Genomic DNA, 17,376 nt, shown 5'->3' on the forward strand with positions numbered 1-17,376 from the left:
TATATATTCTATAAAAATTTTAAACTGCTGCAGACTAGGCTAATATACTGTTCCCAAAAGCACACCTGCCGGGTTAGCAACAATGTGAATGTGTTGTTGACACGCACTCTGAGAACACGCGTGACACATTGACTGAGTGTGTCACTGAACTTTCGTTTTACCATTATCCATATTATGGTAATCTATCGTTTTGGGTACGTAAAATCGCCCGCGGCTATTAATGTACGAAAACGTTACCTCATTGTCAAGGCTTTAATAGGAGTATATTGTCATATGTTTGTGTCAAATATTATAGATAAATGAATAATAAACCTAAATCAATGGCTAAATATATCAATATAGGCCAGAAATTAACTTTAAACAGCAGTGTCTGAGAGCAAGATTTGCTATATAAACAGCAGCCATTTGTAAAATAGAGTGGCTTCCCCCTGATCTCGCGCTAAAAGCTTATAAAAATAAAACTTAAACAAGATGGCTGCTATAGTAAATGAGCAAGATTGCATCTGTTGGAAACATCTCTAGTCTTCATTTATTACTGAAAAGTTTTAATTCAATTCTTTAAAAACAGGTACATAAATGAAACAAGGAAACATTTTTGTATTTTAAAAAACATAAATCCTCCTCAAAATGTGAAATAATTATTAAAATTTAAGGAGTCACCTGGTTTTCACATTACAAGTCGCGGGCGATTTTACGTACCCAAAACGATAGATTACCATATTATTATTATTACTCTAGATCTAGTTTTGAATTCTGGCCTCTATTTAGTATTTACAATATAACACTTAGATCTAGATCGATCTAGATCTAAAAGTGTAAGTTTATAAAATTTTTTTATTAAAAATATTTAATATAGAATTTAATAATTTATATAGGCCCCTAAAATAAAAGGCCGATTCTAGTCGGAATAAGATACGCATGCGATACGCATGCGCAATGGAGAGAAACTACGACTTAGCGGCGATGTTTTCGATGGTACTGCGCATGCGTGTGTTTACAACCGCAGAACCCTAATACCAACCCTAATCCTATCCTTAACCCTATCCCTAATCCTATCCCTAACCCTAGCCCTAATCCTATCCCTAATCCTATCCCTAACCCTATCCCTAATCCTACCCCTAACCCTCATTCTAGCCCTAACCCTAGCCATAGGTTACTGCGCATGCGCAGAACTATCTGTTGCCGAAAAATCTTATTCCGAGTAGACACTTCGAAAATAAAATAATAAATTAAATAGTAATATTAAATAAAAAGGTAATCTATCGTTTTAGGTACGTAAAATCGGCCGCGACTAGTAATGTGAAAAACAGGTGACTCCTTGCATTTTAATAATTATTTCACATTTTGAGGAGGATTTATGTTTTGAAAAATACAAAAATGTTTCCTTGTTTCATTTATGTACCTGTTTTTAAACAATTGAATTAAAACTTTTCAGTAATAAATGAACACCAGCGATGTTTCCAACAGATGCAACCATGCTCATTTACTATAGCAGCCATCTTGTTAAAGTTTTATTTTTATTGACTTATAGCGCGAGATTCAGGCGGAAGTCACTCTATTTTACAAATGGCCGCTTTTTATATAGCAAATCTTGCTTGCAGACACTGCTGTTTAAAGTTAATTTCTGGCCTGTATTGATATATTTAGCCATTGATTTATGTTTATTATTCATTTATCTATAATATTTGACACAAACATATCACAATAAACTTCTATTAAAGCCTTGACAATGAGGTAACGTTTTCTTACATTAATAGCCGCGGGCGATTTTACGTACCCAAAACGATAGATTACCAATAAAAAATATAAGATAAATAATATAAGAGTTGAGTTGAGTTTATCTTATGTACTTCTAGTCTATTAATTTTCTACAAGCTGACCCGCAACGTAATATAAGCCGCCATCTAGATCTAGATCTAGTTGTTTGATTTTTTGCTTATCAGCTACTCATAATTTGTGAATTCAACACTACACCCTCCCTCCCCCCTGCCCAGTGAAAGCAACCGTTTACAGACAAAGAAAAGATCAATCAGAAATTGTTACCTTCCCTTTGTTTCTAATCATTTAAGACTAAATTAGCTGCCCCTAACTAATAGCCGTCACTAACCCGGCTCTAGGGTTGTAAACATTCGGGGTGAACCATAGCTCACCTGACAGGTGGGGATGAGGGTGGTGGCTAAGCTGCATGGTGTTTTCTATGGTCTCCATGAAGAGAAATATATATACGAGCTGACCCGCGATATAGCATATGCCACTATCTACTTGTTTTATTTTCTACTTATCAACAATTCATAATTTGTGAATTTGACACTACCCTAACCCCCCTGCCTTCGCCACCTTGCCCAGTGAAAGCAGCCGTTTACAGACGATAATGAAAATATCAAGCAGAACATATTATCTCCCCTTAGTTTCAAATCGTTTAAAAACTAAATTATCTGCCCCTAATGGCCGTCTCTACTATTGTAAACATTCGGGGTGAACCACACCTCACCTGATAGGCGAGGATGAGGGCGGTGGCAAAGATGCCTGGTGTTTCTATGGTCTCCATGAAGATAATTATATATATAGATAGAAGATTATCTAGCAGAGAGCATGTTTCAACAAGAAGACTTCGACTTTATTAAATTAAACTTTAAAAGGGAAAAAATAAGGGGGAGGGTTAAAATACAGTGAATAGGATCTTCTTAAAAAAAGGGGGCCCTAAAATACACAGATGGCATGCAAATCACTGACTAATCAGGCTGTAAAAAGTCTAATGATAATGGCTAATGTTTAAAAATTTAATGTTAGTCAATGCTCACCCTATCCAAGTAACATTCACATAACAGTCCAACCTACTCTAACCCAACCACTACTCTTACCATATGCCTCTTCTCAATCTGATTTTTTCTAACCATAAAACTTATTGAGATTACAATACCAGTAACAACCTAACACACCTACTTGATGAGTCTATTATAAGACATCAATATCTTCAATAGGTCTATTAAAAATGCAATAATTACTAATACATGAATGTTAAATTGATAAAAATGCATTGCACAACAATATTAATATAAAACTTAAAACTCTGTTAATGTTAGTGTAAAATATAAATATATAAATATATAAATATACTGACATTAACTTAGAAAAAAGATTAAAGAAAGATATGGAAAACTATACTATAGGTTAAAATTTAGATTTTTTTAATTGGGCAGGATAATTATAATTAGTATCATGCTGTTTAATGTTTTGTTTTGGGTTAACAGTTAATGCTCTGATTATGAAAACACTAACATTTAGTAATAGCTAATTAACAAGTACCATATAATTACAATACACATTTCCAGTTGGATTCTGTCATCTTATTGTGTGAATAGTTTAACTATTAATAATTATGCCTATTTATATTATTACATTTCAGAAATACTAAACCACTTTGAAATATGGCTCTTGCAGAGTTAAATACTGTACTGGTAAATCTTCTTGCTTACAGGTAATAAATAATTCATTTAGATATTGTGTAGTAAGATAACTGTAATGAACTAGAAAATAGTTGGTTTTTGCTTTCGTAAATGTTTTAAAGCACAACAATTTGTTGATTTCAGATCAGGAGATATTTCAAAGCTGATCAAGTCTTTAGATAATTACTCACAGAAATTAAAATGCCCAGAGTTTCTACAAGATTTTAACAATGCCAGTGAAGAAACAAAACAAGCTCTGATTGAAACAATCACCACAGCATACTGCCATGCATTGAACTCACCAAAACTTGCCAGAATGTTGGATAAGGTTGTAAAATTTTGATAAATTATACTAGTGAAACAATATCAAACACATTTTATCAAAAATTTAGCTTTATGATGTTCATATATATAAAACCTAGAATACCCAGAAGAAAATAAATTCAAGGCCATTTTTTATGATATCATTCACTTGCTACTAATTTATGTATTTTTAGATGCATGGCCATATTTTTTGTCCACCACACTTATCATTATTATTGTTGTAATAATTGATAAAAAAAAACCCAAACATTCAGTGTACATAAATCACCTTCTGCACTGGTGAGTTAGAACACCCCTTGCTGACTGCACAGGTGTAAGGGTGCTTGTGGGAGCCACCAGTTGAACTTTCACAGTGGTACTGGGGACAGACCGGTTTTGTTTTAATAATAGATTGTATAGCCTGGGATGGACAAGTCACATGACCTTATGAGTGCCTAAGGACACTGTGGTACAGTTTTAACGCCTGTCCCCAGTGCATGATACCCAATCAACTGACTGCAGGTGCTCAGGTAGCCATAAGGAATCTCAGGTGCCCTCCCAGCACACCACCTCCAGGGCAATATTTTAATTTTTTAATGGTATAAATCTTCTCAAAGTTTTCTTATGAAAGGTGTCGTAATGCATAAAAGACCCACTCACCCAGTTTCAAACACATACACACAACTATTCATTTATATATATATATATATCTCCTACACTGTTTCCTTATATTCAGATAATTAAATTACTACCCAAAAGATATATTGAAAGTTGGAATATAGAGATTGAATCCACAGTGCAGCTTTTGCTTTCCAACAGTAATCTATCAAATGTAAAACTTTGTAAGTAAATTACAGTTTTAATACATTTAAAAATAAAAAAATTGCTTAAGTACATAGTTATAATTTCACAGTATAATTATTAGCAATTAAATCTTTTTGTTTTGAAGTTTCTGCATTACTGGAACAAAATTTAGAAGTAAAGGAGATTTCAAAGAAATACTTTGCATCTGTAACTGTCACAATAAAAGATACTTTAAAGTGTTTGTCTGAGAAATCCATAGAGGGATCATGTTTAGAAGAATACCTTCATCACAGTTTTAAAGTAAGTACAATTTTATATAGCCAAAATTAATTATTTGTTTGTTAACAAAGCAGAATGAAATTAAAATAATTGCACTGTTCATCACTATTAAATTCAATTATTTTAATTTATAACATCAATAAAGCCAAAATTTAATCTATACCATCCGTTTTAATGGGTTTTTTTTATTCAGCTATAGAAACACCACTTCAAACATTTTTTAGTGTTTGAAGATTTTGACAATTTTATCCAACTCAACTTTCTAAACAGAAATTAACCATAATAAAAGATTAAAATTAAAAAACATTTTCTTCAGAAAGAATAAAATAAATTTTTTTAAAAGGCCACAGTTTTTATTTCCTTAGCTCAGTATCCAAGTACTGCAGCAATTTGCTGCTGAAATTCAGAGTTTGTTTTGCAATGTACAAGAGAATTTGGCATCCAATATTAATGAAACATTACTTCATGACTGGGAGAAAATCTTTGTATTATTTCTGGACTTGTTTTCAATGGTTAGTACAACAAACAGACTGCATTGATTTTTATTATTTGTTAGAAGTAACAATATCATCATATAATGCTTTTATTGATTCTGGTTATTTCATAGCTTTTGACTTTTGTTTAATTTTTTGTTAATTAGTAATTTCAAATTTCCCCATTATTTTTATTTCTGCCATTAATAATTTAAAAAAAAAAAAAAACAATTTTTTAATAGAATTCAAAGAGAGACATTTTGCTTTTGATGGGAACCTCCATAGCAATGGCTTTACACCTAATGTTAGATGTGGAATCTGTTGGGAGTGGTTTCAAAGAGCTCATTTCCATTTTCACCAAAGGTAGGTACCTAAAAACTAATTCATGTCTTGAAATCATGTCATGATTCCTCTATTTTACTCAGAAATACATTGGATGACTATATTTTTCAGAAAAGACCACATTTAATTATAAAAGGATTCATATCAACATGAGACAATACCAGATACCAGAAGATACATCAGTTCATGTGTTGGCCATCATCAAGGGAGCTCTTGTTACCTGTGACAAAAAGACTTGGTGTATGGGGCAGGTCCCTCTGCTATTACACACTTTTAAAGAAATCGTCAAATTATGTAAAGGATCAAGTGAACACCACTATCTAGCCTTTCAGCTCTTTGCTTTATGGTACCAGAAGACAGCGCAGATTGAAACAATTCACCTCTCCACAGCTTGTGTGCATGAATTAACTGTAGAGGAAGCTTGTATAAAGGATGGGAAGGAAGGTTATGGTTGTCTTAGTCAAACCAATTCTGCTGAAGGTATAGACAGGGAAGAAAATAATCAGAGCAATTCAGTGAATAGAAAAATTATGTTGATGTCAAAAAATTGTCCCGTGTTAGAGTTGACGTTATCATGTATTTGGCTGAATTGGGATAGTCCAGTAGATGGTGTGAGTGAATTTGTTCATGAAATATTCTCCCATATGTTGAGTATCTGGCACCAAAATGTAATGAGTGGTACCAGTGATAATGTGGACTTGGGCAAGCATTTGTTGAATAGAGTGTTGAGCATTTCTTGGAAGTCACGGTCGAGGTACAGGCCTCTCACTCTATTGTTGCCTTATGTTAATGGTAGACAGGTAAGTCAGCAGTTTGTTGGCTCAGATTTTTTTAAGCTACCTTTGGACGTTTTCTTAGGCCATTAATTTTTTTGTATGATTTGTAAAATTCAAGCTGCTTGAAGCTTATTTCTTCCCATTCTTACATTTTTCCTTCCATTCAAAAAATTTTTTTATTCCTAAATTTAAAAGTCAAATCAATAAGAATTATTTTAGGGTGTGTTTAGCATTACCATTTTAGAGATTAATATAATGAAATTGATCCACCTTTTCATGTTATTTGTTATCAATGTTGACATGTTTTTTGTTTTAGATTATTGATGAAAACCCTCAGCTTAAAGAAGATTTATTGTGTTGTATGAAAACAAACCATATGGCAGCCACAGCTTCTGATGTCTATAAGGCTTTTCTAAAAAGAACTGTGTTAGTAATTATTATTTTCATTGTTACCTATATTTTCGGTCATATTTTTTCAAAGTTTCTTAATTTTTTTTTATACATGCCCTAGACACATTATTGTTTTAGTATATATATACACATTTTTTTACTTTGTTTTAGCAATACCATTTAATGTATTGAACTGCTATGTGATAATCCTAAATGGAAAGTCAATTTTCTTTCTTAGCTCTTAATGCCAATTTAATTAAGATGCACACAATTAGTTAGCATCTAACATTTTAACTGTTTACATGTACTCATGTTATCATTCATTGATCAATTTAGTGAAGAACACTCAGAGAACTCACTGCATGTTTGGAAGGAGATATGGATGCCTGTTTTAATCAAAGGAATAACAACCAGTGATATGTAAGGATTTGTTGCTTCTAGCTTACAGATTTATTGCTTCTAGTGTAAGGATTTATTTCTTCTAGGTAGCAACAACACCTGTTACCAATGAATATTGTTGTAAATACACTTTAGATTTTCCAAATAATTATTTTAGTTAATATTGTAAATTTATAAATGTATAGATTTGAGTATTTGAGAACTGCATTTGTTGAAATTTATTTCTTACTGTGTTTAATTTGTTATACTGCTTTATATATTTATTACTTAAGTTGTACAGATAATCAATAAAATAATTGTGATGCATTTCTTCAGGTTGCAAAGACTTAAGGTCTGCACATATTGGCTGCCACCTACTTTAAAACTTGTCCCACACAGCTATTCTGCATTACTTTGCTGCTTGGAGGATAAAATGATTGTAGACAATACACTAGAACAACAAAAAGACAGATATCTGTTTGGTTGGGTGGCTGTGTCTCGTGTAGTACGTGAACATTTACATGTGAGTTGTCCAAGTGGAGCCCATTTTTAACCCTTTTAGCAAAATATGTTGAAACAATATAGAAAATATAATTTATCTTTTCCCATGTGGTGGCTTGCCAGATTTATAAAAAAAAAATAGTGATATTGTAGATGTTAAAATAATATTTCTTTATCTCCAGCTGCCATTGCCAACACAAAGCTTACCACTGTTACAGAAAGCTTTGCTGTGTGTTGATGAAGGCACCAGAGCTGAGGCACTCATGCTCATCTCCACAACTATGAAAAAAGCAGGTAGTGTTTTTTTTTGTGGTGATAAAGTTCTTCTCATTACTTTATTTATATTTAACAGATATATATTAAACAATTATTGTAAAGAAATCATTGTTAACCTTTTGAACCCTTAGCAGCCATATTTTTTAAACAATTACTGTAAAGAAATCATTGTTAACCTTTTGAACCCTTAGCTCCTGACCCCGAAATGAAAAATGAAGACTACCAATATAAAAACAAGCTTAATTTTATTATTCTAATGAACTTATGCACATAAATTTATTGGAAGTACTTCTGTTTAGTCTGCCAGTCCTCACAGTAGGTAATCCTTCTTTCAGACATGGGTAGGTATGGGTATAAGTAGTATGCTGATTTTTTTTTTCCTCGTAAACTTTAAGTAATAAATTAAAAAAAATTGGTTTGTGGGCGCTGCCATGATAGGACTTTACCATGAGTAGAATAACTACGTTCTTTTTAACATTGCATTTTTATTTTTGGGGCTTTCGATCTGGGGTAAGTTTTCTCACATCGATTTATTGGTCTGCCAGGACACGGAGGTTCAAAACATGGACAGAAAAAGTGGGTCCAAGAAGTTAAAATTAGTTTGCTAATCAGAGGGAAATTTATAGTTTAAAGGTTATCTATTTTTAGATATGTTTACTGTAAAGGTATAAATATTTACAGAGCCCCTATCACAAGTTGAAGCCCAGCTTCTACGAGAATTTATTCCAGCCAACCTTAAAACTGACTCCGCACCATTCAGACAAAGCCTATCTTCTGGTCTAAAAAAAGTCTTGACAAGAATCAGAGACAGCTGTCTGTCTGCTGTCAGGAAGGACAGAAATGACGATTTTCTATGTAAGTACTGGTGCATCTAATTTTTAAAAAAATGTACATTTATAAAAACGTAACTCAGAATATTAATAAATATTATATGATAATATCAATGGTGAATTCTAATCACTAGCTAAAGGTAAATCTTTTATCTGCAGCTTGGAGTCTCCAGTTTGTTGATTGGTTGTATCAAGTCTTGATGTTAAGTCTTGCACCAGGCAGCTGCTACCAGCGCAGACAGACAGTGTTTGACCTGCTCTCAGACATCCTTGACACTCTAGTGTATGATGACCAAGATACCTCAAAGAAAGGGAAAGCTAAAGGTGAATTTTTCTTTTTATCTTGTACAAGACTCTCATACAGCTAGCAGGTAGGACTTCTTTTTATTTTGTTTGCCTATCAATTCTGAAATATAAAAAAAAATTGTGTTGACCCTAGTGTTTGTATAGTGCTTAGTTTAAAATCTATCTGCAAAAGGCACAGACATTACAAAATAAAGAAATAAAGTGAAATCCTAAGAAAAATACACACTGTGCTTAAATCTTTACTTAATACATGCCTCTATTGAATTTCAGAATCATCTCAACATTTATTAAAATTTGCTCAAGCTAAAGGATTGTGGGATTTTTTCAAAAAGGAATATTTCCTCTCTATCTTAACATGTCTTGAAGATGGTGCAGAGGAGGTACTGTATAGGTATTTTTTCCTCCATACTTGTGTGTCAGTTTCTTGTTGTAACTTGTGTATCTACAGTAATTAGGCTTATCCATAGCATTAATAACATTATGAAACTTTACCTATGAAAAACATTCTAATATTTTAGAATTACTTGAGATTGATTATTTACAAAATTTCAGATCCAGAATCAAGCCTTTAGTTTGCTGATGAAATTTTTAAACTGTAAAGAGGCACTGCAAACATCTTTACTCTCAGAAGATAGAGCAACTGTATTACACCTGTTAAGACATGCATTTGAGCTGACAGGAAGTCCTAGAGCATATGAAAATCACAGTGGTCTTCTCATCTTGTCATTAGTTCTCAATAGGTGAGTCATTTTTAGTTTTAGTTACACACAGTTGTTGTTTTTTCTACAAATCATACACCTTGAATCTTTAAAAAGCCCAATTCACACTAGTTTGAGTTTAAAATTGAGTATTTGATTATTGGCAGAAAGGATAGACAAGCTGGTGGGTTAATGTTGACCATCTGGCTAAAAAAGTTAATATTTGTTTAACTTATTCTATCTTTGTTAGATATGTTATAGGCTGTGGGTTAAAATTTTCCATTACTGCGAATGAAACTTCAAAGATTGAAGTTGAACATCAAGTGGATTCAGGTGACTGTCCTACTGATCCAGTTCTTTCATTTGTGGAGTTGCTGCTCAGTCAAGTGAAAACTTCATTAGATTCTGTGCTGCTTGATTTAGCTGTCAATTTTAAATTACACCCAATTCATGGTTAGTTTTATTTGTATGTGGTCCTAGGTATTGATAAACAAATGTAAATAGTTATTTTATCACAAGAGTCTAATGAAGACAATTGTTTTCAGGTATTACAGAATGCCTATCCAGGACTTTGGCTGATATCTCAAAGTGCTCACAATGGACCATTTTATCTAGTGAAGCAGGGGGTCACATTTTGAAAAATATTGTTGCCATTCAGCAGAGAATTGTCACATTGATACTAGATGTACTTTCTGGCGGGAAGGCTCTAGGTAACATTGTCATATATTAAGAGGAACATTTAATACTGTATTTTTTATTTTTAAAAAAAAATTTTTTTATTGTATAAATAATTATTCTTTGTTTTAAAAATGTTTTTAAAAAAAAAACGAATAACTATTTTACAATTTTAAGAAAAATATATTTTCAACTTTGGGTAATTTAATCTGTAATAATTTGTTTGATATATCTCTTTTTTTTTTTTGTCTTCAGAGGATTGCCCATCATTTGCAGATATGGGTATTGCTTTACAAAATTTGATTTCTGATGATGAAGAGGTGGAAGGAGACAAAATGTCCATTTCTCCAGATTTTCAGCTGCTTTTGTCTTGGTGTTGGATTAACCTCAGAGTAAAGGATTATTTTTGTGTCATTTCTTACTGATGTGGTGTCAGATGTTTTGTTTAATTACTACTAACAAAGTAATTATTGGTTAATTATGTTATTTAAATTTTTTATTAAAAAGCTGTATTTTTTTTTACTTGTGTAGGAGAGCTGCTCTTGTTTAGGGGAAGTAACTCGAGTAGGAGTTTTAAATAATGAATGCTGCCTTTCCATCAATGAGCTTCAAGCAATTGGAGACACATTTGTAAAAGTTTTAACAACTTGTCGGCACAGGGTTAGTTTACACAAAAAGTATCTCTAGGTTTTATTAACACAGGAATATCAAATTACAATTAGCTATCAAAATTGCTTTCAACTTTTATCTCTAGGGTGCCATTGAAGGATGTAGAGAAGGTTGGTTTCAGTTCTGCTGTTCCCTGATGTCTGCAAGTGATCCACAGTTGTCAAATATTCCAAAGCAGATTTTACAACAGGTCAATGAACTTAAATGAAAACAAGTTTTTTTATAGATATCTACTCTGGAATAAATGTAGTATCAAAATAAATAAAGCTTGTTATTTTATATCTGCAGATTCTTGATAGTTTGTCAGGAAATTCACTAACATCGTCTGTAACACGAAGATCTGCAGGTCTTCCCATTATAGTACAAACAGTCCTGTTGGCATCACGCAAGTCTGGTGATGTAATCTAATTCTTCTGTATTTATTCAAAAGTCACTTATATCTTACAGCCAAAATCCTCTTTTACTTTAGACCTTTTTTTCTGTTTTCACAGAACACTTTGTTGATCTCAACCATAAATAATTTGTATTTGATTGCCTCTCGTCCTTTCACAGAACACTTTGTTGATCTCAACAATAAATAATTTGTATTTGATTGCCTCTCGTCCTTTTACAGAACACTTTGTTGATTTCAACAATAAATAATTTGTATTTGATTGCCTCTCGTCCTTTTACAGAACACTTTGTTGATCTCAACCATAAATAATTTGTATTTGATTGCCTCTCGTCCTTTTACAGAACACTTTGTTGATCTCAACAATAAATAATTTGTATTTGATTGCCTCTCGTCCTTTCACAGAACACTTTGTTGATCTCAACAATAAATAATTTGTATTTGATTGCCTCTCGTCCCTTGCCCGCGGACTGCAGCCAGCTTCAGGATCTAAGTCAAGGCCATGCTTTAAACATACTTAAAGTATACACTTATACTTGTTTCTTAAAGCTTATTTAGTATCTTTAATAAACTTGATTATTTGAAATTTTTTTTTTATGCTGTTTGAAATAGATTTAAAGTTTCAATAACCAGACTTTAACTTTGTAACTCTTTAACTTGTTACATTTTCCTCTAATTGTGTTGTAGAGCACACTAAAGTGTAAATAAAAAACAGAATAGTTTTAGTAATATAATCTTTCATCCAGGTGATTTTCTGTGATGCATCATTTGCTCCTGTCTTGATGTTTTTGTTATCCAAGATGACCATCCTTGTGGTAGAGGGATTTGATTCCTCATCGTGGGCAATAAGAAATGCTGCAACTCAACTCATAAGTAAGTAATGGTGTGTCTTGTTTTTACTTTGTCACCTCCTCACAAAGCTTTACAAGTGATTTATGATAACTTAAACAGTCAAAAATATTTTAGCCATATCAAATATATAGGCCTACATTCTTAAAATAACAAAAATTCTAGTACTTTTCTTGTTATGTTAAAATAGTGGTCGAATTTCAAAAGTGGTTTAGAAAAAAACTGAAAAAACATAAATAACAAGACAAAACAATTATTGATCTGCTTCTGAAAAGGACTCCTTGTTTGATTTCAGGTACACTCATTACAAGAATCTTTGGACAGAAAAACACAGCTGGCAATAACAATAACATGACATTGGAAGAGTTTGAGGGCCTGTACCCAGAGCTGTTGCTGTTTGTTCATGACAAACTGCTGGCATATGTGGCTTCAAGAACTACAGTTAAGCCATCCCTCTACATTATTTTAACTCTTCTTTCAAGCATAGGCATGTCACCCTCACAACAGCATAGTTCTAAGTATGTAAGAGAAACAAATATTTTAAAAATACTACAATTAAATGACATTGTTAAACTAATATTGTTTAACCTTTACTTTGGGTGGTGCCTGAGATTTTAAACTTCATTATTGTTAAAGATGACTTAAACAATTAAAACATATATTTACCTTTATTTTAATACCAATTCTAATTATTAAAATTAAGCAGTAGCCCAGAAAATATGTAAAAAAAAATATGTGTTTGTTTTTAAATGTCTACAATGCTATAATGGATACTGTAGGTATATATATAAATTTATATATTTATGCTGTTGTTTTTTACAGCGCTATTATACTTATTTATTCACTGTTTATTTTTCAGCATTAGGAGCTCCTTGCAAAATGCAGTTCTTTTCTTCCTGTCCAACCCTGTGCATTCACTGAGAAAACTAGCTGCACAAGCCTATGTAGCATTATCTCCCTTAGATGAAGTGGACACCACAATGCAGCACCTATTAGACAGGCTGAAACAAAGGGAAGTAAAAATGAACGAGAGACATGGATGGTTGCTGAGTGCTTTGAGCTTAATCTCTACAGGCGTTGTTAGGTTTGTCATGGTTTTATACATACAGTCAATTTTTTTCCCTATTACGATAATATTTCCAGAAATGGAAGTAGCTAGCAGACAAATTAGCAGACAAGAAGGTGGTGGTGCAGGCCAAAACCTCCATTACCACTTAGATGAATGTATGGATAAATAACACTAATTCTAGAAATATGTTTTTATTCATACTTTATTGCTTGCTCCAGTGACAATATGTGTAGAAGTCTGGTGGAGTTCCTGGTACAAGAAAGTTGGCTGCTGAATTGTTCATCCTGTGCTGTCATACCATCAGCCATGTTGGAGTTTGTGTGTGTAGCTGTAGCTCAGACACAGATAGGAGCGTCACTAGCTGCGCATCTGTGGGATGTTGCAAGAAATTTGCTCACTTCTCTTTTGGCATCGAAAAATCAACTTATAGTGAGTTACTTTTTTAAAAATCTGCATTTTATAGTTTAAATTTTTATTTCACAAAAGTGATTGTATTTTTTCATTGGTTAGGTATCATGTGATCATTGTATGAGTGTGTGTGTCAAGCTGATGTTTGAACTGCAGAGAGAGATGCCCAGTTGTGTAGAACTGAGAGTAAAACTTGACAACATCATCACAGAAAGTTTAGTATCTACACAGGAAGCTGTCAGGTCTGCAGTTTTAGACTGCTTGCAAGAGAACAATACAGATGCATTTACAAATGATATTTGTATTCAGGTATTTTACGAACAATCACTAGTCATTTTCTATATGAATTATTGTAGGAATGCATTGTTTTAATTATCTAAAACAACTTTTTTTTTCTACACAGAAACTTCTTAAGGATTATATTTTAAGGGAGAGTAATCATGTGAACTTACATAAATCTGCTGAAATTATTCTGGCCACAAAAGTAAAAGGCAACCTACGTTTACAGTACTCTGACTTAAAAGATTTCTTAATGCTTGCTTCAAGAGTATCAGTGCAAGCACAATGTGCTCAGACAACTATATTTTCCTTACATGGATTAGTATTTGCCAGTGCTGACTTTATACAGTTAAAACAAATGTAACTAAACCTTTTTTTTGTACACTATAATAATGAAATAGTTTTGACTTGATTAACTGTATGTTAACTCATAAGCCAAGTTGATTAAAGAATTATATTTTTTAGATTAGGCAGTTTGTCTCAGTGGTGTGATCAACTTTTAAACTACACCAAACCATCAGCCAATGAAAATATTCGACTTTTGGCCAGTCATGCACTTTGTATTTCCGGAAAAAATATCATTGGCTTTTGTTGTGCTCACAAAGATTCAGCAGATGCAGACATTATAGCTGTCAGGTAAATGGCCAAGATTTTAAAAATAAAAATTGTTTACAGTTTAAGTTGTAGCCATACATATGAAACAATGAACTTGAGAAAACTAAAGAAAAGGTTCAGAGAAATAATCTTGATTTATATCTCCCTACACTAGCCTAGTGAAAGCAAGTCTTCATCTTTTGGAAGACACAGAGAGGGATGCCAGGCTAAATGTATCATCATTTCTCTGTAGCTTAATGGAAATCAAGCCTTTGCATTTTACATTCTGCTATCACGTAATGAATATTTTATTGTCAAAGTCAACATTTAGAATGGTTATATTGTAAAAACATAATTGTTTTAAAAAGTTATTTGATCTTGGTGTAAAAATAACCAGGAATTGAAACAATTTTAAGATAATTATTTACAATTTTTAAAAAAGATTCTATCAAAAGTGATTGTTGAACAACTTGGTTGGTGTGCTGGTGTTATCTCCACATTAGCAAACATTCTGTACTCACCCCATCAGCTTAGCACTGCAATATCTTCTCATCTCAGATCTGGGTAATTTATTTCTTTTGCTAGTTATTTCAGTTAACAGTTATCTGGTACGCTCCTAATTAACACTGCAGTTTGTTCTACAGTTTTAAGAAATCAATTTTTAATAAATTACCTCACCAATAACATAATTTAAAATAATAAAAAAATACAACCAATTGTTGCTGTATTTCTTTTTCTGTTTTTATTTATCCAAGTCCAGTCTGTCTGTTTGAACCAGAGACTGACAGCATATTGTCAGAGCAATTTATCTCTCAATTGTGGGCTTACAAAACTCTTCAGGTAGGCTAGTTATATTTTTAGTACAATGTTATAAACAATGGGGGTTATGTTTGATATGAATACCTTTATGTTAGAATTATTTGTTCTAAAAATTTTAAATTTATTTTATAGGCATCCTATGGCCTAAGCTTGGGATTAAGACTTTTAGCTTTGCACTCATGTGTTCTCCAGTCCTACCATCCTTTCCCATTCAGTGTTATAAAAAAATCATACGCACACTGGCTGTCAATAATTGCAACTAAACATTTCCAGGAATTAATTATCACCTCCAGTAAAATCTAATTTAGTTACCTATAATCATAACTAAAATTATAGAAGATTTCTAGCAAGGGACCTGCTAAACAATATCTACTCCCAAACAAATAGCTTGATTTTTTAAAAACGTGGTTTATATTGATTTTTTAAAACGGGGTTTATATTGATTTTTTAACCTTCAGATGTTGGCCTCTCAGGGAGTTGTGCTACAGCTCTTGTCATCAACTATAGAGTCTGTTCTAAAAGAATTACTTCAGCATGTCAATGTGATAAAGAAAAATCTATCCAGTATGTTTACATTTTTAATAAAGTTTTAGTTAGAAGAATGTCATTAAGGAAAAAACAAAATTAGAATTAGGATGAATAATTAATGTAAGTATATATTATCATCCTTAAAATATTTAAAATCAAGTTTTGATAAAAAAATTATTGTAAATAAGAGTGAATAGGTATGAGAAAGGTATTTCACTACAGTATGTACAGTGTTCAAAACCAAGTCCACTCTATAAGTATACAAAACTTTTTTTTAAAAACATTTTGCATATATAGCTGTTGTGTTCAAATGATTTTGTTACTGTTTTTTAAAGAGATTTTATATGTCCTACTGCCCACACAGATGAAGTAGCATTTAACATGAGCAGTAACAGTAAAGTTATGTCTGCATTGTTGGGAATAATTTTGATCAGCAAAGTATATGTCAATAGCATGAACAGCATTGGCAAAGAGTTTACGGCAGACGGTCTACATTTGTTGAAGCTGATAGTAGACATACAAGAGGTAAAAAAATTTAATGGTTTTTAATAATTATTTAATAGTTATGAAGATACATTGCACTTTTATTCAGATATTAGTAAATATTTTAAAAAGTCAAAATTGTTTTTTTCAGTTGCCATTCTTGCACCCATTCCTTCACAAACCAGAGCAGAATGAGGCAGGGAACATGTTTTCCCTAGTTCCAGCCAAACTTGATATTCTATTAATTGGTTCTAGCCAAGCTTGACATTACTTTTAGTCTGAACTTTTTTTTTCTGTAAATAAATGATACAATAGATTTTCTACAGTGTTTGTTCAAACTTTCAGAGGGTAAATGAGAATTTATGCTAATCATTTAAGTCTTTATCTTTTGTAAGACAAAGAGGGAGATGGCAGGCAAGTTAATTATGACAAATCATTTTCTTACTCCTATGTTGTTGTCAACAATATTTTTGCAATTAACACTTTTTGATAAAGAACTGTACAACACATACTTTAATACTGGTAAATACACAAAAAAATTCAACTAGCTTTTATTTCAGCAATTTATTGAAATTTTAAAAATTTTACTTTGTTCTAAAATGACTAGTTATAAATACTTATAAACTCTGTGGCAAAAAAAAAAAATTGTTTACACATTAATAAAAATTCACAATATTAAACCTACCAACAGAAAATTTCTAATTAAATTATTATTTTAAAAATTCTATCCTAAAGATAGGATTTTTTATATTGCACAAAAAAACAGAAACAAATTTTAAACATACTCCTGCCTAATTTACTCTCTTGCAG

The 17,376-nt window shown here is 32.1% G+C and overlaps 1 protein-coding gene across 1 annotated transcript; it reads left to right on the top strand.

Annotated features, from left to right (window-relative positions):
* Positions 1-721: 721 nt before the first annotated feature.
* Positions 722-16,873, top strand: LOC131951401 (thyroid adenoma-associated protein homolog). Its single transcript, XM_059313804.1, has 36 exons — positions 722-815; positions 3,407-3,478; positions 3,591-3,774; positions 4,486-4,591; positions 4,699-4,853; positions 5,198-5,344; positions 5,548-5,668; positions 5,759-6,447; positions 6,740-6,849; positions 7,150-7,233; positions 7,528-7,714; positions 7,875-7,986; positions 8,650-8,823; positions 8,958-9,122; positions 9,375-9,484; positions 9,657-9,844; positions 10,053-10,255; positions 10,348-10,512; positions 10,733-10,869; positions 11,009-11,137; positions 11,232-11,336; positions 11,435-11,545; positions 11,943-12,059; positions 12,284-12,410; positions 12,682-12,904; positions 13,246-13,470; positions 13,674-13,884; positions 13,966-14,172; positions 14,267-14,502; positions 14,608-14,778; positions 14,912-15,032; positions 15,179-15,300; positions 15,492-15,570; positions 16,008-16,119; positions 16,448-16,608; positions 16,718-16,873. Exons 2-36 carry the CDS (start codon positions 3,429-3,431, stop codon positions 16,829-16,831), a joined length of 5,658 nt encoding a protein of 1,885 aa, XP_059169787.1. The 5' UTR covers positions 722-815; positions 3,407-3,428; the 3' UTR covers positions 16,832-16,873.
* Positions 16,874-17,376: the final 503 nt, after the last annotated feature.

The sequence above is a fragment of the Physella acuta genome, unplaced genomic scaffold (genome assembly GCF_028476545.2).
Source record: "Physella acuta isolate Inbredline_101_S28 unplaced genomic scaffold, ASM2847654v3 ptg000811l, whole genome shotgun sequence".
NCBI lineage: Eukaryota > Metazoa > Mollusca > Gastropoda > Physidae > Physella > Physella acuta.